Source organism: Clytia hemisphaerica, unplaced genomic scaffold, assembly GCF_902728285.1.
Source record: "Clytia hemisphaerica strain Z4C2 unplaced genomic scaffold, Clytia hemisphaerica genome assembly, whole genome shotgun sequence".
Lineage (NCBI taxonomy): Eukaryota > Metazoa > Cnidaria > Hydrozoa > Leptothecata > Clytiidae > Clytia > Clytia hemisphaerica.
The window spans coordinates 436,944-457,996 of record NW_027104594.1 but is presented as its reverse complement, the minus strand read 5'-3'; the positions used below and the strand labels follow the sequence as shown (position 1 = coordinate 457,996).

The following is a 21,053-nucleotide window of genomic DNA, read 5'->3' as shown; positions in this document are numbered from 1 at the left end:
AACTTGTTCCAAACTGAAATCGAACAAAGAAAAAGGATTTCGTCTGTAATGATTGGTAGATTGGACAAAGGTATTTGATGGGAAAACTTCATTTCTTATGTTTGATTAATCCCTATTTGTGCAAAATTTTAACGAATTTGACATGTCTGAATGGGCTTAGAAAGCGATCATCTTAAGCTCCTTCATGATATATTTAAACAAATAGCTTCTTGAGTCAAATTGTCTCTTCACAATTAGAGTGCTCGTTTCTACTACAGAGCGAATTACTTCATTCATTCTAAACAAGTAGTTTCTATAGTTGAACAGAGTTGAGTAACTAAGTTACTAAGACTAGAAGTACAATCTTGATATAATTGCAAGAGAGGGCTGAGTGGTGACATTATGTTGGGCGAAGACTAAATTATCAAGTTCTATGAAATGGTAAGAAAGTTATTTTTAATAACCATTTAGAAGAACGCGACGGTCTATTGGATAACAAATTACTCAAGCATGCATTACTTTTCCTCAGCCCTGCTCAGCCAGGACAAATGGGATAAATTATCTCGTCCCTAGGTAACAGTTGTGTCAATTAAATGACGTTATAATTAAAATAATCTATGCTGGAGTAATTAGTTATTCCAAAAGACCGTCGCGTTCTCCCAAAGGACTATACGAGATTTTTCGACAAGACATTTTCTGCGTTTTCTGGTATAAGCAGATTAGGACATTTAAAGACAATACAAAGTCAAACTACTTTCTACAGTCTACCGTAAGTTGGCCTAATGTCGACATCCCTCTTCTAATTTCGACACCCTTTTTTAGAGATGGGAATTAAAGGAAGGTCGGAATCACAGATAGACAAAATCGTTTTTCCTCTCTGATTGCTAAGCTAATAAAAATAATTTCCATCAGGGATTCCGATATTAATGCTATTCCTAACTCTAAAGAAGGATGTCGAAATTAGAAGAGGGATGTCGACATTAGACCACCTGACGATATAACATATCATGTTTTTGTATCAGACTTTGCGAATTTGCGAATTTGCTATCTTTTGAGAGACTTAATTTTTCTGTTCAATGATTTTGCTAGCCTCATAGATACTACAACCGTTTTTAGAACCGGAGGTCTGAAAAAGGTTTACACTAATTTCGAATAGGTGCCAATGGCTTTAATTGTTTTAATATACCTAGCTACAGTATAAGTTACCTAGCTCTATAAAAATCAGTTTATCTCGTATCGTATGGTAAAAAATTCATAAATAAAGTTAATAATAGTATATAGTTACAATTTCTAAAAAATACGTAAATGTAAAAATGCTTTGGAAATATGTTATTTGGAAAATACTTAGAAATTGAATATTTGATTGTTAATTTGCATCAATAAATAAAGTGTAAATGAAGCCATAAATTTAGTTCATTTACAATGTAAATAGGTCCTTATCATTTTACGAGATTAACAGAGCTACGAACCACTCTTCCCTTCAAATCTTGCACTTCTCGAAAATTATTTGAAATCACAGAGGGTGAATTTGTGGACGTTGCACATTGTTTACAAAACCGATCCCCACCATGAGGACCCTTTGAAGTCGTGACGCCGTTAAGTTGGGTCCACTGTTTCATAGAGATTTTAATTGGCTCCATAAAGACGGTCCAGACCACACTTTCTAGAAGAGGTGGCGTCGTGAGAGAGCCGAGGTACGTGAAAAACGAATCTTGTTTGGCAGGCAGTAATTGATAAGGAGAAAACTCACTTGCACTTTTTGTTTGGCTACCCTCCTGGCTGACCCGTCCAAACATATCAAGAATCAAATCCAAACCAGGGTGGTGAGGGTGGTCCTCTTGGGCGTCTAACCATACGCCCAAAACCGCCAAACCATCGGGTTTATCCATAGCCTGTGGCTGCTCAACGTACCTTGTGTTCCAATGCACTAGGTGGAGTTCACCAGCGAAGCGTTCCCCGTCTAGTGTATGCTCACATCCACAAACAGTGACCTCGCCCCAGTGCATATGCATCTCAGCGAAGCGGTACGCATTCGGTAGCGGACCATTTTGAAGTAAGATCTCACTTCCCTGATGTGGTGTCATCGACACATTATTACCTAGATTAGTAGCTGTAAAAGAGACAGGTTTCTTGTCTAGGATAAAAGATTGTAGGTTAGAATCATAGACAGCTGTCTTGGTGCATAAATCGATCGGGGACTGTCGAGTGCCGCTCGTAGGCCAGGTTTTCGACCATTCAGTAGGTCCATGCGATGGAGAGTAGTCCCAATACGATGGAGTGTTGGTTGTAGTGGAAAGCCTCTTGATTGCAGCAGAAATGAAGGCTTTGGATTGATTTGGAGCACAGGCTAGTTTGAATGTTCGTCGAATGATTGCTACCATATTGATATGTTGTCTAGGATAATTTGTTTGTTTGTTTGCTTTTATTAGTTTATTGCTGAAGCGAGAAAAAATAAAACAAATCAAATGGAATCCAAACAGCTTTGGACAACTTAGTTCTTATAAAGGAAGATGATCACTAAAATTACGTAACTAAAAACCTAGTTATGTATTTTACTTACATGGTGATTTTTGAAATATAACTTTACGTAACTAAAAAAACTATCTGTGTCAAAAAAGACCTCTCAATGTTTGCTCTGATGACGTCATTCTAGATTAAAAGAAAACTCCTAAAAACTTTTATCACATCACCCGCTCTTCATTAACATAAAAATATCTCCAAGATTTTGCAGTTCTGATGTGATATTCTTATAAATAAAATTGATCAGAAAGTATTTTTGGAATTACGTAAACAGCCAGATACATCTTCCAAAAAACGAGCCTCTTAAAAATTAGGACCTCGACTAAACAAGCAAAAATGTATTGTTTATCCTGTAATCAAATTAGTTTCCATGGTTACAAAGAAGCCGACACAAACTGTATAATTTAAAATTTCTTTCTTTTTTCGTTTTTTGTGTAAAACGTATCAGCTCGAAAATTAGGACATTTTTTTCAAGTTTAATGGAACTTTTTGAGTATGTTTTACCCCCTGGTTCATCTTTTCTGCTGTTTTTAATATACGTTGTCGTCGTTTAATGGTCAATAATTATGACCAGGACTTTTTTATTCTTAATCTTAACATCAGAAGTATATATAAATAAGTATAAAAATATATATGAGTATATAATAAGTATAAAAAAACTTTAACGATTTCAAATATTTTTTGAAACAACTAAATTTCAATTTCAAAATTATTTGCATCACAGAAGCTTGGTGTAAAAAGGATGAAGCGAAGAGCAATACTTGAACCATTCAACCTTTTCTAGTTTAGACGGCCAACTTTCTGCTCTGCCTTTTCTAATTGTTAGACTAGGCAAAAAGTGGGCACAAAGTTGGCAATTAAAATGTTTGCTTGAAAAAGATTGAAAGAAGATATTGCATTGGCGTCAAAAGAGGGCAGTGCATTGACTTTGGAAAGCCAATTTTATGCCCACTTCACTTCAATTCGCAATTAGAACAGGCAGGCAGGCCGTCTAAACCTATTAAAATCCCTCACTCCGTAACAAATTTTAAATACTTTTTATTAATGCATGTTCACATCAGAACTAAGAAAAAAATGCCAATATCACCTTAGTTGTTAATTCGGGCAGGGTAAAAAACAGGGCAGGCGGGTAGGTTCAGACCTGGTATAGGACCGAAAAGATCGCGCGATCTCGTCTGATACCAGTGGTGCTCAATTGGTTAAAACGTTGGACTTGGGTAAAGTTTTTTTCTTCACATTTCTAAAACACATCTCCAACTTTATGATATCCTTAGGGGGTAGCTAAAGAAAATTTCTAAGAAATTTGCAATTTTGAGAGATTTTCATTTTAAGACTAATATCTAGGGGTAGTTAAATTTTAACAGTGAAATAATTAATAGGAATATCAAGAAAAGGAATTTCAGTTATCTAAGAAACAGTAAGGGTTTGGGTTGCTTGTAATTTAAAATGGATTGGCCTGATTTATTGAGATAAAAATTCGAACCCCCTGGAAGAATACTCAAACAAGGAAAACGGGGGCTAATAAAACAAGTTTTTTTCAGGAAGGATATCTTGCTGATATAAGAAATAAACCCTTGGATAAAAGCAGAATTTATACCAAGAAAATATAAAACCGGAAAGCCACCCAGGGGGTAAATAATCAATGTTTAAAAATAGGTAAACCTGTTCAAATCAAAACTTAACCCCCTGGACCAAAGTCAAATTTATACTAAATTAAACAGAGCTAAAGTGTAAACCAGGAGGTAAAAAATCACAGTATTTACATAAAGGATACAAAGATATTCACAGAGTTGATTATTTTTCCCATCAAAGTGCGACAAAATTTAAAAAGGGAAACAAGAAAAGAAAGTACATTTTATCACGAAAAATCAAAAAAATGTGAAAAGTGAAGTCGATAGGATAGTTAAAAATTGTTGGGAAACTTTAGGGAAGAAAAATGGACACCACAAAACCACGGATTGGATATAACATTTGGGCATCAAGTGATTCATAACAATATACAAAATAAACGGCTGTTGAAATTAATCGAAAATGGTAACTATGTTTTTTCACAGCCAAACCTTTTCTTTTACTATACTTGTATGTAATAGTACAACACCGCTTTATTTTTTAGCAACTCAAAAACTTTTTCAGCTTTTCGGTATAGTCACATTCAGAATTTGGTCCAAAAAATAAAGCTTAGCGCTTTCATCCATGCATCAATACTATTGAAATCTTCAATACGCACATGCATATTAACCCATAGCCAAAAGTGACTGAGTACGCGGCCGCACGTCAAATTTGTGAGCTCACAAATTGCGAATCTTGACTAGGGTGGATTGAATTTCAACCCAATTCGGGTGACGAAGACGTGATTTCTTTGTATTAAGTTTGTATAATTTACTTGACAAAAATGTTATCTTACGCACCAACCTCTAGTATTCAACACTTCAACCATTCTTCAATGCAGCCCAGAACAATTTCACTCACGTAGCTTACATCCTCAACTCTCTTTTTCTTTCATTAATGCTTCCATTCGCCCACTCTTATCTTTCGGGTTCGGCGCGTTTGGATTCTCACCGGCGTAAAATAATTTCAACATATTCACAGCTTCATCCGCCATTATGCCTGTCCGACAAACTAAAGGATCACCCATAGCAACCAAACAACTACCAGATAGAGCGTCCATTTTTAATCGTTTCGCAACAGGTGGTACTTCTTCTGTAGTATTGTTCCCAGGCATCCTCGAATGAGCATCTAGCCTTGATCCACAACCTCCAAAACGTTGATTCCCACATCCGTATACAACGTTTGTTAAACCGACTAGCCTTAAAGCGGCCGCGCACATAACACAAGGCTCCGTTGTCACGTATAAAGTAGAGTCTTTAAAAACTTGCGTCAAGTCTAACGATTCCGTTTTCGCATAATCACGTACCTCTTCGATCGCCAAAAGCTCAGCGTGCCGTGTAGCGTTTTTCGTACGGTTGACGTCGTTAGAGCCACGAGCAATGACGTTATTCTTGTAAACAATAAGACAGGCGATAGGGACTTCACGTCTTTCAAGAGTTTCTTTGGAGAGCTTGAGAGCTTGTTTCATGTAAAATATGTCTTGGTCCTCAATAAGAGAATTTACTGGTAACGTTCCTTTCTCGTTAGTTGTCATATTGCTATTTCGCCTTATCTTTATTCACAAAATCTACAACAGAAAATAAAACTATGTAAGATAGACCTGAGAAATACACTTCTATGAATTATAAAACCTATCTTATTGGAACTAATTTTTGCGGAAACTAATATTCCCGGTCGAAAAAAAAAATCGGAAAAATTGCATTTCGCGGGTTTTAATTTTCACGGTTTTTGCCCTTTTTAGACAAATTTTTTTCATTTTCCTAGGGATTTTTCAAACTTATTGATAAAATTGGAAAAAATTGTATTTCGCGGTTTGGCGAAAAAAAAACGCGAAAAACGCTTTTATTTTAATTAATATCCACGAAAATTAAATCCAATAACGTACACGAAATTAAAGGCAGCTAATAATGACTGAAATATGGATTAAAAGGGACGGTCAGAAATGACTGCTAACAGAAGTAAGGAATGCATTAGTCTTGGGGGGGGGGTACTTGGGCAAGATGGTTGTCGGGTATGTGAAAGCTATAAAGGGTAAATCCTGGAAAGTCTTTCAAAGGGGTACAAAAACGATAAATTAACAATTGGAAAAATGGTTTCCAAAGGGTCGCAAAACGTCTAATTCAGTCTCTCAAATCTTCGAACTTTGGCTCGGACATACCCCCCGGGAACTTGAATCAGCCACAATTGACCGACCGGTGACCAAACTAATATTGATGAGCTAGTCGCAACAAGTATCACCTTAGCAAGAAAAGTTTAAAACTGAAGTGGCTGCATAATGAATGACGAAACCCTTTTCAGAATTTTAGAGAATTTTCACTTCGGAAAATTTGCACATATCTTAAGAATACTAAAAACGAAAATTCTGGAATATTTTAAGCTTGAATTGCGCCATTTATACACGTGTTGTTACTCTTCCCATGCTCACCAAAACTAAAGTGAGATAATATTTACAAGGGATAATGTAGAAAGGGGTATTCTCATACAATATGGACTTCATTTCAACAAAAGCAGCATATTGGAAGAATTTCTTCACCGCTAGACTTAGACATTTTGATTCCACCATCTAGCCTTGATCCGCAGCCAATCGATTGATAATACCTTTCATAATCAAGTCTTCAGTTAGACTAGCTTCCGACAGATTCTCCTCCGCCACATTATAGCTTAGAAGCACTTGCTTTTTCAATCTTTTGCACAATTTTTGACTCATTGTCAATGAACTTTGACCAATCAAATCAACCGATGACGTCATCTTCATGTCTTGACTTATCGAGGCAATGTTTAATTTATCGAATTCGTTAGTCTCACCTACCCAAATCATGACAGCGTTGTCTAATGAAAGCGTTCGAACGTTGACGGCCTTTTCAGATATGGGGACTTGAAATATTAATTCTTTCATAATTCTGTAAATGAATTTTTTCTTTTCTTTTTTAAAATGTCACTGAAAGTAAAGAAGAAAAATAATACCCAACTGAGAATTCAGCCACCTTTGAATGAATTAGCTCTAGTTTAGACGGCCGACTTTCTGCCCTGCCTATTCTAATTGTTAGAGTAGGCAGAAAGAGGGCACAAAGTTGGTTGTTAAAATCTTTGCTTGGAAAGGTTTGAAGGAAAGACATTGCATTGACGTCAAAAGAGGGCTATGCATCACTTTAGACAGCCCACTTTATGCCCTCTTTAGTTCACAATTAGAATAGGCAGGGCAAAAAGTGGACCGTCTAAACTAGAGCTAAAGCACGACTGATAAAGATCTTTGACGAAAAATTTACATTTTTTTGAATGCAGTCTTATATTTCAAAGATTTCCAAAAATTGATTGTTATATTTGTGGATATCGTATAAAAGAAGGTAAGCTAATCAAAAGAAAATTCAGATCTTGAACCAAGATGTCAACTTCTTTACTTGAGGTAAATTTCAAATTTCTAAGCGCATGCGTAAATCACCAATGCAATAAGAGAGGAGACCAGGTATGGTATAATAATTACAAAAATATTTTTTGGAGATGTTCATTTCAAGGATGCATTTCAAAATTCATTTCATCTAAATTTCATTCATTTAAATTTTGAATATGTTATAATTTGAAGCTTTTTTTCAAAGTTTAAAATTTAAAAACAATCAAGCAATATATTTCGGTGATAGAACACTTGTATTTTTTATAAGCTTGAGAATGGTGATACCACCGAAAAATATTGCTTGACTGTTTTTAAATTTTAAAATTTTGAATAGTCTTCAGAATATTAGTCTTCTGTACATAGACCCGATATCTATGGCTAATTCAAAATTCATTGCCGTACAGGTACTACGAAACGATATAACGTGAGATATACCTCTGGTACAGAATATCAGAATATCTGGTAAACGTCCTTTTTTAAGAACATCCAATATTTCTGAAGCCTTCGGATGTTATTGACTTTTTGAATTTTAAACTCAAAATGGCCTTAAGATGTGCTTAATGTGACCAAAACACTCAAAAAATATCGCAGATCACAAGATGCGCCAAAATTTATGGGTGCGCGAATATCCTATTTCATGAGGAGCGCGAAAATTAAGGCGCGAAAATTAGAGGCATGAAAATAAAATGCGTTCTTATAAAAAATGACGTGTCATTGATGCAGACTGAAAGGTGCTGGGAAAAAAGTCTAATCAATAATCATGGGCTAACCTTGTTGAGAGTAAGAGCAAAGTATTTGATCAGCCTATATCTCAGTCAAGGAAGTTTTTACATAAATTAATTTAAAACTTGATAATTATATCAAATGAGCTGTCATTAACAGTGTTGGATGTTTTATCTCTCTAAGAACATTAGACTTTGAAGTCTTTGAAGTCAAAAAATTTAAGAGTATTTTGAGGACTTTTTGTAATTTCTTAGACCAAAATTTAAGAAATGCTTAAAAATTAGAATACTTAAAAACAATTTAAGCTTTTAAACCCAAAAAGCTAAGAACACACGAAGGCTCTAAATCTTTTTGATGTTCTAATGAAAAAAAAGCGTGTTAATTACAAACCACAGTGCAACAACTGGGTGCGTTTTAATAACCAGTTATTTATAAGAAAGCTTTATATTAAGAAAACCAAAAAACAAGGATCCATAATAAGAATTTATACAGTGGAGTCTCCAGAACTGGAATGTCTCTTTAACTCGGACAGGTTTTGTAGTCCATTCAATAAACTGCATAGCTCAAAATTTCCATGTTCGAAATATGGAGACTACACTGTAAATTGTTATTGTCATGCAAAACGCAAAAGAATTTTCTTAGATAGGGATTTTTCTTATAACAGCCAAACAAAGAGAGAAAAAAGACTTAACATCTCAAGAGAGGCATTTCATTAAAAAACTAATAAGATTAAATGCTGCGATTCCCCCTTTTTGATAAATCTGAGAGCTTGCTGTTAATTATGAAATTAATATTTATTATACTAAACGTTGGATAAGCTTAGTATTATATTTTTTAACTGGAAAATCTATTCTACATTTTCACTGACACTTGACTGGGTTGCATTGACGCTTGGCTTATCATCTACAAGCTGTAACTTTACCAAACTTTAGAAGGTTTCTTCTCAACATAGGGTGTAAAACTCAGAGTGCCTGAGGAATAGAATATTTGTCAAGATTTTTAAGGCGGATTCATGTTCAGGTTTAACTATCACAGGGTGCCTGCAGATTATTTGAAGAGAGGCAGTTGTTGAAGTTGAGCTCTAGTTTAGACGGCCCACTTTTTGCCCTGCCTATTCTAATCGTGAATTAAAGAGGGCATAAAGTGGGCTGTCTAAAGTGCGACTTTTGACGTCAATGCAATGTCTTCTTTCAAACCTTTCCAAGCAAAGATTTTAACAACCAACTTTGTGCCCTCTTTCTGCCTACACGTTTTTTTTTTTATAAGAACAAACTATATAAGAACATAAGGCTTCGAGGCCCAAAAATTTAAGAACATTCTAAGAACATTGTAAGGCTTTGGAGACTTAAAAACATATATTTTCTTAAGAAATTACATCAAAATGCTCAAAAAATGCTGAAAATAAGAACATTTTAAGAACATTTTTAGGCTTCAAATCCAAAAAACTAAGAACATCCGAAGGCTTCGAAAATTTTTGACGTTCTTATAAAAAAAAAAAAAACGTGTACTCTAGCAATTAGAATAGGCAGGGCAGAAAGTCGGCCGTCTAAACTAGAGCTGAGAGGCAAGGAAAGCTAGAGAGCTTTATTTGAATAAGGACTTGTGATACCTGTAATACCTTACAGTAGAATCAAAATAGCGATTTAACAGTGAGGTGATAATGATTTCTCTAATTCGGACCTCTCTTTTTGTTATTCGAAATAAATATTGGTCCCCTCAGACTTGAGCTTCAAATAAAATAATCTCCTTAATTCGAATCGTTCTCAAAGAAGAAATCGAAATAGAGAGAGTTGACTGAAGATATAGAGCAATATTCTAACAGTGTGGTAAAGGTGATTTAATTTTCCGTTTGTTTATTACAGGGGTCTGGTACGAGCAAGAAAGGAAACTTGGTCATCACCAGTTGTTGTGGCAACAAAGGAGAAGACAGGACAACCTCACCAACAAGTATACAGCAATTAAAACAACCTGTCGCACAACACCAAAATCCTCCTAAAGAAGGAAGGAATTCATCTACTGAAAACACGTAAGTGAAATTTGATATTTTAGTAAGCTGTAGTAAATTGAAATTCGCAAAAAGTTTTGCCAAATTATTTGATATCTTTAATACCCTATCAGCCATATCACATGTTAACAAGTGTATAATTGTGGTTCTCTTAATTTAGATTACTTTAAATATCAGGTGAGTCGTTACCTATTATAAATGTAGAAAGTTAGAGAAAGTCAATATATTACTCATTTCTTTATACAAAGGAAAATTGAAGTTATTTCAGGGCCCTTAATAGGCGCCAAAGGCGATTTGGTTATAGTTTTTAAAAAGAAAAATGATGTTTGTTTTGTTTTAGAAGCTTTAACATAGATTTTAAAGTTCTTGAAAACAAATATAAAGTTGTAAGTCAAAACAAACAAAACCGAAACATGAATGAGAGGTTGACTTGAAAAACAAATTTAGCAGGGACATGGAAAGTAACACAACCTGACGAAGCAATTATGACCTAGAGAGCTCGGGTTGTTTTATTGTTGGTAGAAATATACTTTAATGGGTTCATGGCAATATCAAATCAAAAGTTATTGTGAGCAAAAAGTGGAAATAGATTTATTCTGAACAAAATTTACATTCTATTGAATTAGCTGGGTCCTACTTTATTTACATAATCAGACATAATTCAAATTTTATTTAAATAAACTTAAAAGAATAACCAGAGAGAAAGTTTGAGATCTGCTTTTGGACTAAAGAAACCCTCTGTGAGACCCTCGAAATATTTTAGTCAGGTTGCTGGACCACTTTTTTTAGAAATCTTAGTGCGAAGAATCTAAAACCTTTTGGAACTTGTTATATAACATCAAAGGATTCAGAAAAATTTTTACTGGCCATTTTCTATCCACCTCCTTTACTCGTTTTTCCAGGTCTTTTGTTAAAGATTTTGTGACGTCATCAGGGCGGTCAAGCTAAGGTGAAATTTGAACCTCCACAAATATGGTGATATTATACATCGTTGGATCGGAAATTTGATGTAGATTTCAAAAAAAGTTTATCTCATAGGGTAAAAATCAAGTGAAAAAAGGATTATTAATGCAGAAAGTGACCAATATGACGTCATAGTTTAATTTTTGCTTACAAAATCACAGAATGATTATTCGATGTTCTTGAATAGCTTAGACCTAGACGTTATACTTGGAAGTCAAGAGTGTTTATTTATGGTACGGCAATTTAGCTGATTAATCAAAGGGAAGGAATTTCCACTAAAAAGCCCTTTTCTTTTTATTTTGTTATCAGTATCATTCCTTCCATTTGGGCTTAAGATAGATACTTTATCATGACTTTCTCAGCCCGGGAGAGCATTCCAGGAAAACGACATACCGTAAGTGCGGCCCTTAAGGGTTCCTTTTCCAAGCTTTCTTTTCAAGTGCATTGTAAGGGTCGAAAAAAAAATCGTTTTCTAATTCAAATTCATCCCCTTTTTTACCTTAAAATGGTAAAAAAATATTCAAGAAATTGTCCCGCAAGGGTCGATGTGTCGCCCAAATTTACTCAAATCTGCCTAAATTTTCTCTGTACTGTAAGGGTCAGGATTCGAAGCCCTAATTTTGGGCCGCTCGTACAGTCGTTTTTTGAAACGAATGGCCCCTGGGACTATCAGGGTATTTACGGACCGGACCGGTCCTCTGACCTTAGAAACGCTAAACTTTTGCGAAAAAGTCACCCTTAGAGAGATTCTTTTGACACTCATGGCTTTCGTATCCTTAAAAGGACCCAAAATGGGAGAAATCCCAACCCTTCGAGAGAATATTTTGACTTTTCGTAACCCCTAGAAACCCCTGAAGAAAGTGATATATACAGATCATCCGACTTCGATAAATCGGTAAAAAAGTGACCCTTTGAGAGACGATTTTTCTCGGGGGGAGGGGGCAAATGGAGGGTATTGGGTGCGTGCCTTGGACTTGCAAACTCCCATTAATGGTTGCAAAAATCACAAACTCAAATTTTAGCCCCACTATGGGTCGGGAAAAATTTTTCCCCTCCCTCTAAGTCCCGCTAAGGGTCCGAAGGTCAAAAGTCGGGTGGCACACCCCCGTCGCCTTGGTAACCCTAGAACACCCCGGATGTGTTCTTATCTTCTAGGATACCACATGTCATGATTCTAAAAGCCTGAACTGTTTTTTGTTAAATAATGATTTTTGGGGACAAATTTACTTTGATCGGGTTAAAGTGCGATGACTGCTAGATTTTTGGTTCAGTATTTGTTTGACTTTGTCCGATAAATTTTGATTATTCGATTATTCGATCTAGGAACAACTTTTTGCCTGCATACACTTTTTCCCATGAACTTTTGCCGCGTTACTAACAAAGGACACGTCAATTTTAATTTGATTACCTTATCGGCCAAAACTTAGTCGGCCTTAATTATTAGTCGGCCCTAAAATTTAGTCACCTCATCAAAAATTTAGTCACTTAGGGCCGTCCCTTTTTGCATGTTCAGAATTATGCTATAAGGGTTGCCCCCCCCCCTCAAAAGAAGGGTCGTAAAAACAGCTAAATACAATTTCTTGACTCTTGAAAGCCTAATCCTAATAATAAGCTTCCCAAAATTTAAGAAAAGTCGGGTTTAGAGGCCCAACCTTAAAGTCGGAACTTTGGATTTTTATAAGCACACGGTCTCCTCTTCGGCGATTCATATTTTGTTTTATATGTTTTTTTTGACTCGTTGTCGGACAAAATTTTTGTCGGAATACTGACGCATTCGTCAAATCAAACGTCAGGCATTTTTACTGTCGGACTAGAAAGTGTCGGGCTACTGACGACCTCCCATCAGAATATATCAATACGAAAAAGCTCAATCGATATTAGATAGCTATTCTCTGCCACTATTAGGGTTGACTTTGTTGCCCGCTTTTGTTGTTTATAAAAAAAAGTTCGAAGCTTGAGCTAACCATTTCGCATTCGAAAAGTTGTATGTATTGCTACATTCGTAATCTATAAAAAAAACGGGGGTTTGATAAATTGTAAGTGTTTTTGAAAATGTTGTATTTATATAATTTCTAAATCGTATCTGATGAAATCCAATTCTTTTGATCAAGCAATTAATATCAAAGCGCTTTTTGAGTTTAAGTGCGTGTAATAAGATCAAAGGGTGGTTTGTGTGATTTCTTACCCCCGTCTAAGAATTCGAACGTTTTTAATGTTACATTCTATTCTATTACAAAAGCAAAGAGGAAGACAACATGGCGTCAGAAAGTTCACTGACAACACTTTAGAGTTTTGGTGTAAAACTTTTATCTGTACTTTGGATAAAGGTAGAATTAGAATGTCCAGTAAAGGGAAATGATTTAAGTAAAGTATGAAGAATAAAATGTGCATCAAATTAGATTCTTCGCAGTGAGGTTAACTAAACTTGAAATTTTTGAGGTCCAGCAACCTGACTATTTGGCCAAGCTTCTTCCAAAGTTGAGATTATGAAAATTTGAAATCTCTAAAAAGGTAACTAAAAGTGGATTCTTTTATAACTCGAACGTTCAAAAATTATATTGTTTTCTTTGATTTCATAGCTAATACTTTAGTATTTCGATTTGAGAAAAAAATTAGGGAGAAATCGGTGGTGGACCATGAAAGGAATTTTCAGACCAAAAGTCTTTATTAAACCATCTGACTATAAATAACTTTCATAAATTAAACTTACTCTAAGGGAACTAATTTTTGTGGGTGTTAATTTTCACTTTTTTCGCAGTTTTTGTCAGCAGAGAGATGCAAAATAATGTCTATGGTGGTTGTGCTAGAAAATGGACCATTCTTTGCAATGGTAAATATTTTGGAAAGGCCATGAGAAAAACCAATTGAAACTAACTGGATTAAACTGAACTGAAACTGTCAACAACTGCCCTTCATTTTATTTTTTATCAAAGGAGCAAAACTATTATGAAATATTTATCAATTTGATCAGATTTTATCAAAAAATAAATTAAATGAAGTTTTTTTTTTAGGTTGACAGATACAGAAAGGTTAGGTATTTAATCTGATTCAAGAAAAAAGAGTCATTTTTTAAAAAAAAAATATAGAAAACTGTAGAAAAATGAATTTTCAATGTATTTTGGAAGAGCAATGAGGCAAGTCAAGACCACTGATACATACAGAATCGTTATTTGCAAAGTTTTGACACATAATGGGTGACTTTGGGTCTTGCCGGTGTCTAGAGGACTCGCAGAGATTTTTCTAAGCATTGTTAGCGGGTCCGTTTTTGTAAAATTTAGATTTAGTTTCTAATTGCTCAGCAAAGCTGTGCACTGATAAGCTGGTGGTCCCATTGGGTCCAGGAACAAAGTCCTGGTGGAGATTCAGAGGGTGAAACTCCCGAAAGAGATTTTAAATATAAGTAGATGATATCATTATCTTTCTCTTGTGAACAACAAAAAGTTGAATTTCGTTAGAAAATTTTGGATCTAGTTTCAAAAGTCTTTTGATTTGTTATTTTGGCCGGTATACAAACATAAAAAAGTGCTTAGAAAAAAAATAACGATTCCTGTGGGTGGACAAATGTCTGATCAGGGTTGCTTTAGCTTGAAAATCATTATTTTTTGTCTGACAAGGAGCGATGTCCGACCGTTATTTCAGACCCTGAGAGGAAAGTTAATCTTAAAGTTAAAACTTTTTGAATTTGGTCTCAGTATTAAAAAGTAGTTAGGAAAACTTTGAAAGTGAAATTAAGATCCAATTTCTTTAAACCCACCACAGAACTTGTCCATGTAAATGATAAATTCATAGCAGAATTAAAAAGCCATCAAGGAAATTTTTTGATAGCTCAAGGGATATCCTCTTAAAAAAACTTAAGCAACCCAACACATCAATCACTTTTATTAATGACTTTTTAATTAATGAGAAATCCTGTTGTGTTTTTAATGAAAACATGAATATGTTCATAGTTGTTTTAGGCCTGTGGTTTTTTTTTCATATTGCAGATGTAATATACAGTTTAGATAGGGTGCAAATTATGAAGCAGAACTATGATAGAAATGATGAGTTTTTTTTTTAAATAGTCTCAAATGAATTGAAGAAGTTTTCATAGAGAATTCATGTTTTTTTTCTTTTTAATTTCAACACTTTAGAGTACCCAAGAAAGTTGACAAGGTGGGAGAAATAGTGAGGAAAAGTTAGAACGATTCTGAGATCTATGAGTGTTTTTGAAAAAATAAGGGCTCGTTTTACAAAATGATGAAATAAGTTATAATTTTGGTGAGTTAGCAATTTTTTTTGATTTTATTGATAATTTGCTAATATTTCGCAAATTTTGCTTGAAGAAAAGTAGTTCCCCCCAAATAATACCTTTTGAGGTATTATTCACTAGGTTAAGCAAACGAAAACAATGAAAGGAAAGTGTCACAAAGTCTTCTGAATTTTTTTGAGAACCTAATCATTTTGATAAATGATATATTCATTTTAGATGAAAATCTTTAAAAAAATCTTTTTTGCTGGAAGCAGATTAACATTTTCTGAAATTAGCACTCCCAAAAATATCCTGTTACAGAAGTGTATTCATCAAATTTCTTCTTTTTTAATTGTATGTATTTTTCCTTTGAAGAGGTAGAACTTTTCTTTTTTTTTTTTCAAATCAAGTAAAATTACATATTAATGACCAAAGATCCTTTGAATGCGTTCATTTGCCGACAAATTCTCATGAAAAATTTTAACAGGAAAATTGTTAAAAATCTGAATTTTTAATTTTCAAGCAAAGGATTTTCACAATATTGGATTTATTCAGAAAAATTGATACTTCGTTCAGTAACTTTGAATCTCATGATTATAATCTTTTCTTCAAATTCTTTTAGTAATTATCTTATTTTTCATTTGAAACTTCAGATAACGCCATATTAATTGTTTACCTTGTGAAAACACTATATTAATTTTTTAGCTTGTGAAGTGTGAAGTTGTAAAAAATAAGTTTACAAAAAATATTAAATATTGCCTAGAAACTTTTCCAGGCAAGACCAATCTGATAGCTTTTGAAGTGTGAAGTTGTAAAATAAGTTTACAGTATAAAAAAATATGAAATATCTTTATTTGAAACATTTCAAATATCTAAGAAACTGTTGATAAACTTCTCACTTTCTGTAAGCCATCTCTTTCAATAAAAACATTTAAGTAAAGTAATTTCAAATCAAGGTTTCAGATCAAACTGACTACAAGTCTCAACATAAAGGGCGATGTTTGATTAATTTTTTTTTATTCAGGGTTTGAATGAAATCCAGGATGTAGAAATACAGTGTGTAGAAAAGAATATGACAAAATTGATACATAATTTTGTGACATTTTCTTTTTGTTGTTTTCTGAATTGTTTTATCCCAGAAAAATTCAATACAAGTGCATTAGCTAAAGGCAAAATTTCAAAGTTCATAATTCGAGTGCAAATTCCTTGCTTGAAGAATGAAACCAGTTTCCTAGAGAGTTTGTGCTAGAACCAGCTTTTTCAATTTTAGAAACTACCTAAGAGCACAATGAGTGGGAAAAGTTTTATGAAAAAGGAGGAGATATTTTTTTTATCCCAGTTTGATCCTATCCACTCAGGCACAAAGCATAACAATCGTAAAGGGACAGATCAAAAGTTTTTTAACTATTTGAAATACAAACTAAGTTGAAATTAACACGATATCTCCTTTTTCTGTTTGCAGGCAAAATATCATCAACGTCAAACCAATACCTCAAGAGCACAAAATGGGATCCGAAAGTTTTTACATTGATATCAACTTCAACTATGGCAAATTATCCTACACACGTTTTTGGCGTGCTTGGGAAAAAGATGCTGGCTTGAGAGACGCCATGCAACAAGGAGTCATCACAAATCTGCTCAAAGTATCCGGCGAAAACAAATTAATCATGATTGCAAAAATCAGTGGAGATCTACTGGACGATTTACTATACTCCAAAATCCAAGTCATTGCTTATTATGCAGATTTGATGAAAGTCTCAGTCACTCCAACATATGATTATGAATCATTTGCTAATATAGTGAATACTATTACTCAAGTGGAGGAAACTTTTGAACAATTACCCTCTTTAGATCAAAATACAGGTCTTTTCCATATCTTGGATATTAAAATGGAGTTCAGAGGTATGACACAAGAGGATTTTCTCACCATCTGGAAAGAGGAAATCAAAGCAGCGCTTGGAGCTAAAGAAAAAGGCATTGCATTGGACATATTGAAATCAGTAGCAGAAAGACGTGTTTTTTTTGTTTTGACACGTGTAGACTCTTTAGCCTATTAGACACTATTATTCTTACGCTACCAATGATGAGGAAAATGGGAGACCAGATGTATATCACATCTAAACGTGTTTCAAAATTCAATACCTTCATCAAACAAATCAATTAAAAGCAACTGAGAAAAAATTTCTTTCTCCAATTTTTGAATGTCTATGCCATTGAAACGAGATTAAACAAGATATTGAAGTCAAAACAGACTAGGACCGCAAACAGAATGATAAACTTTGTGGAAAGAAGTTGACTATATCTAGAATTTTTATTACAAACTGAAGAACTTTTGTTCTATTTATATTTTAAAAGATTTTTTCATGCTCCCTGCAATCTAGCTAGGTTAGTATATTGAAGTTTATCTTACAAAATAACTTCAAAAATGAAAAATATTTATTACTTAAAATTTATAAGACTTTTTGTGAGCTAACATTCCCAAATTGTGAAGTTGTGAATATTTTATCATTATAATATAGAAATGTCTTAGTGTATCATAATATAATATTTATCCATTTGTCGTCCATTTATAAAATTGGACAGTGTTTTGTACAAGGAAATGAGTGTAACAATGTCAGTCCTAAACATTCTCATATATCATTTTGTCATTCAATTTGGGCCAGAATTTCGGAAATTCTTCTTGGATTTTAGTTCGTCCACCCTCACTTTAAGATATGAATAGAATCTTTCCAAGGGTATTTTTGCAAAATTTGCCATTTTCCAGGAAGTATCCACTTATTTTCAATAATATTTTTTTGACTTGAAAAGGTTCGTCCACCCCCTTGTATGGTTTTTTAAAAGACTCCAAAGTCTCTCCAGAAGCTAAGATAAAAAAGATCTAAAAGAAAGGCTGTGATCAAATCCATTTTGTGTTTGTATAGAATGGGTAAACTTTTAATGTTTAAACTAAAACAAAACTGATAGCACCTTAAGTCTGTGTTTACGTGTCTATTTTTTCAAGATCACTTACAGACGCCATAATACATGTCAAAAAATACTTATTTGACGTCAAAATGTTATGTTATGTTAAAAAATCTGAATCTGAACTTTAATGGCAAACTTTTGTGGGAATTAAATTTTTTGGTGTCATCCGCAAAAATTGCGAAATTAAGTCCCATTGGAAATTTGGAAGGGCCTCATATGGGAAATTAAGTACCCGCGGAAAATTGAAATCTTTCTTTGATCCGCAAAAAATTCAACTTTCTTTCGTTGTTTCTTCATCCACAAATCAGTAGTCAAACCCTGCTTTGAAGAAATCTCTTTGTTATTTTTCAAATTTTTTTTCACACTACCATATCAAAATTTTGAGAGAAGTTCTGTTTGCTACCCCGATTTTGTAAAATTTGGAATCACTTTAGAAAAATTAGATTTAATCCTGATCCGCGAAATTACTCAATAAATCAGGGAACTCATCAACTGCAAAATTAATTCCCCGCCAAATTTTTGAATTTCGCGGATATGCCCATCCACAAAATTTAATCCCCGCAAAAGTTTATCCCACTAAAGTACCTTGAAAACAGCCCGGCCGAACATGTTAGTAATTTCTACCATCTAATGGCATTTTAATCTCGACCCTCCATCCAATACATAAACTTTTAATGTTTATATTTGAAATGCTATTTAATAAGATTTGATAAGTATTAAGATTTTTGATTCAGAAAATGACACTTCCATAACTATTGTTACTCAGAATCAAAGAGCTTTATGCAGTGGTCAATACAAAGCCTTTTGTCTCAGATGGAAATGAACTTTAAACAAAGATTAAGCCAAATTCTTCAAATCTGCAGAATTTTCTTTAATTTGGGACGGAAAAATTCAGAGACAAATCATCAAAGGGTAGAACTTTGATCCTTTTATGACCATTTCTAGAAAATCATGTCTAAGATAAATTCAAAAGTAAAAATAACCAAGTTGGCAAGCTACGATCTGAAGGGACCACCTTAAATTGTGTAAAGAAAATAGGGAAGCATCATACGAAAAAAGGCAGACAAAAGATCAAAGCACATTCAGAAGATTGTTTGGTTTCCCTAAAAATGTAAAAATTATTTCACAAATACAAAAATCTGACAAAAGAAATTTCATGAAAAAAACGCTTCAGCCAGTTTTTAGAGAATTTTGCCCTCTGTCTTGTAAAGCTTTGTATACTGACATAAATTGGCATGGGTTTATTTATAGGACCTATGAGGTAGGTCCAAAAATGCAACAAACTGAAATATCACCCCAATGGTCAATATTAAAAGAGAATTTATCATTTTAAAACTCAATTGCGTTTTTTATTAAGTCGCTGTTAAACCAACCATCTTCTTTCTCTTTCTTCCTGGGTTGTCCCCCCTAGAAATTTTAGACTACCCAATTGTCAAATCAGAAAAATCTGAAAATGAAAAAAATCCTTTTCCCATCCCTTTGGTGTTTTCCCTTTGCAGCAATGTATAGACTTTCCAATGGAATCTCCCATGTAGAATTTGAAGCCATTTTATCCCACCTTTTTATTGCAGTACCCCGTCTTATCTCGGTTTGACAACCCTAGTCAAGTACATCAGAATCATACGGGAATGTTACAGTAGGATAGACAGGTTAAGTTTCCACAAAGCATCAGGAAGATAAAAAGTTGATTTGGCTGAAAATGGCTGAAATTAGACCTCTTTATATAATTCTTTTGGTAAAAGCTTATTTATTCCTTGTCAAGATACTTTTTATTCAGTCAGGGAAATCCCAAAATTGTCGTAGTAATTTTTTACTGCAGTTGCGATATAAATGTCACTTTTACATCTTTCAATTGCAGTATATTCAAGAAACAGAATTCAAGATTTAAAGGAGAAAACAGGCAATTTTTGTACATAATTTATCATATCTTTTTAACGCACAAACAAATTATTTTTTTCCGTAGATCAGATTCTTTTAATTTAAAGAAAAGCTACCTTAATAAGGGAAGAAATTTTTGCGGAAGAAATTTTCGCGGAATTTAATTTCGCGAATTGGGGCGTAATTCGCGAAATTAAATTCCGCGAAACACACCAATATTGTTAAATCGCGAAATTAAATTCCGCGAAATTCAATTTTTTTTCTTCTTCTTTTATTTTGTTGTTTTTGACCAGGTGTTACTAAAAAAGATGGACACAATTGATTTTTAAGCATTATAACGTGCATTTTTTATCAAATATAAACAAATATAAACAACTCCGTGATGCTTAAAAGTTAATCTAAGTTGATAACTTCTTCTCAATCGCGAAATTAAATTCCGTGAAACTTTTGAAATCGGCTCATTCGCGAAATTAAATTCCGCGAAATTTGCCATTTTGAAACTCTGATTCGCGAAATTAAATTCCGCGAAAATTTCTTCTCGCGAAAATTTCTTCCCTTATGGTATCTTCACATACAATTTTTTACAGTCGATGTTTGTTTATCTTTGTCAACCAGGATTATACGTAGCCGTTAAAAGCCTTTGTAGGCTAACCACGAATGAAAACTACTGCAATTGCAGTATACCATGACATCTTAATTATTGGGAAAAACTCAAATCAGTAAAATTGCATAGCCTTGAAAGATGGAGAGAGCGGTATCAAATAATTCATATATGGAACGTCATTAAAGGCAACGTC

At 33.9% G+C, this 21,053-nt stretch overlaps 3 protein-coding genes across 3 annotated transcripts; 1 reads left to right on the top strand and 2 right to left on the bottom strand.

Moving 5' to 3' along the window:
- The first annotated feature begins 399 nt into the window (after positions 1-399).
- LOC136823824 (uncharacterized) lies at positions 400-18,049 on the top strand. The gene is made up of 3 exons (XM_067079994.1): positions 400-420; positions 10,081-10,244; positions 16,877-18,049. The coding sequence occupies exons 1-3, from the start codon at positions 418-420 to the stop codon at positions 17,469-17,471; spliced, it is 762 nt and encodes a 253-aa protein (XP_066936095.1). The 5' UTR covers positions 400-417; the 3' UTR covers positions 17,472-18,049.
- On the bottom strand, positions 1,149-2,411 carry LOC136823850 (carbonic anhydrase 1-like). Its single transcript, XM_067080011.1, has one exon. The coding sequence runs from the start codon at positions 2,358-2,360 to the stop codon at positions 1,419-1,421; it is 942 nt and encodes a 313-aa protein (XP_066936112.1). The 5' UTR covers positions 2,361-2,411; the 3' UTR covers positions 1,149-1,418.
- On the bottom strand, positions 4,692-5,833 carry LOC136823832 (tRNA-specific adenosine deaminase 2-like). The gene has a single exon (XM_067080000.1). It carries the CDS (start codon positions 5,639-5,641, stop codon positions 4,982-4,984), a length of 660 nt encoding a protein of 219 aa, XP_066936101.1. The 5' UTR covers positions 5,642-5,833; the 3' UTR covers positions 4,692-4,981.
- Positions 18,050-21,053: the final 3,004 nt, after the last annotated feature.

Coding starts and splice junctions, on each gene's coding strand:
- LOC136823850 (XM_067080011.1), bottom strand. CDS start 2,360: ATGGTAGCAATCATTCGACGAACATTCAAACTAGCCTGTGCTCCAAAT.
- LOC136823832 (XM_067080000.1), bottom strand. CDS start 5,641: ATGACAACTAACGAGAAAGGAACGTTACCAGTAAATTCTCTTATTGAG.
- LOC136823824 (XM_067079994.1), top strand. Junction 10,245..16,876: donor AATTCATCTACTGAAAACAC/GTAAGTGAAATT, acceptor TTCTGTTTGCAG/GCAAAATATCATCAACGTCA.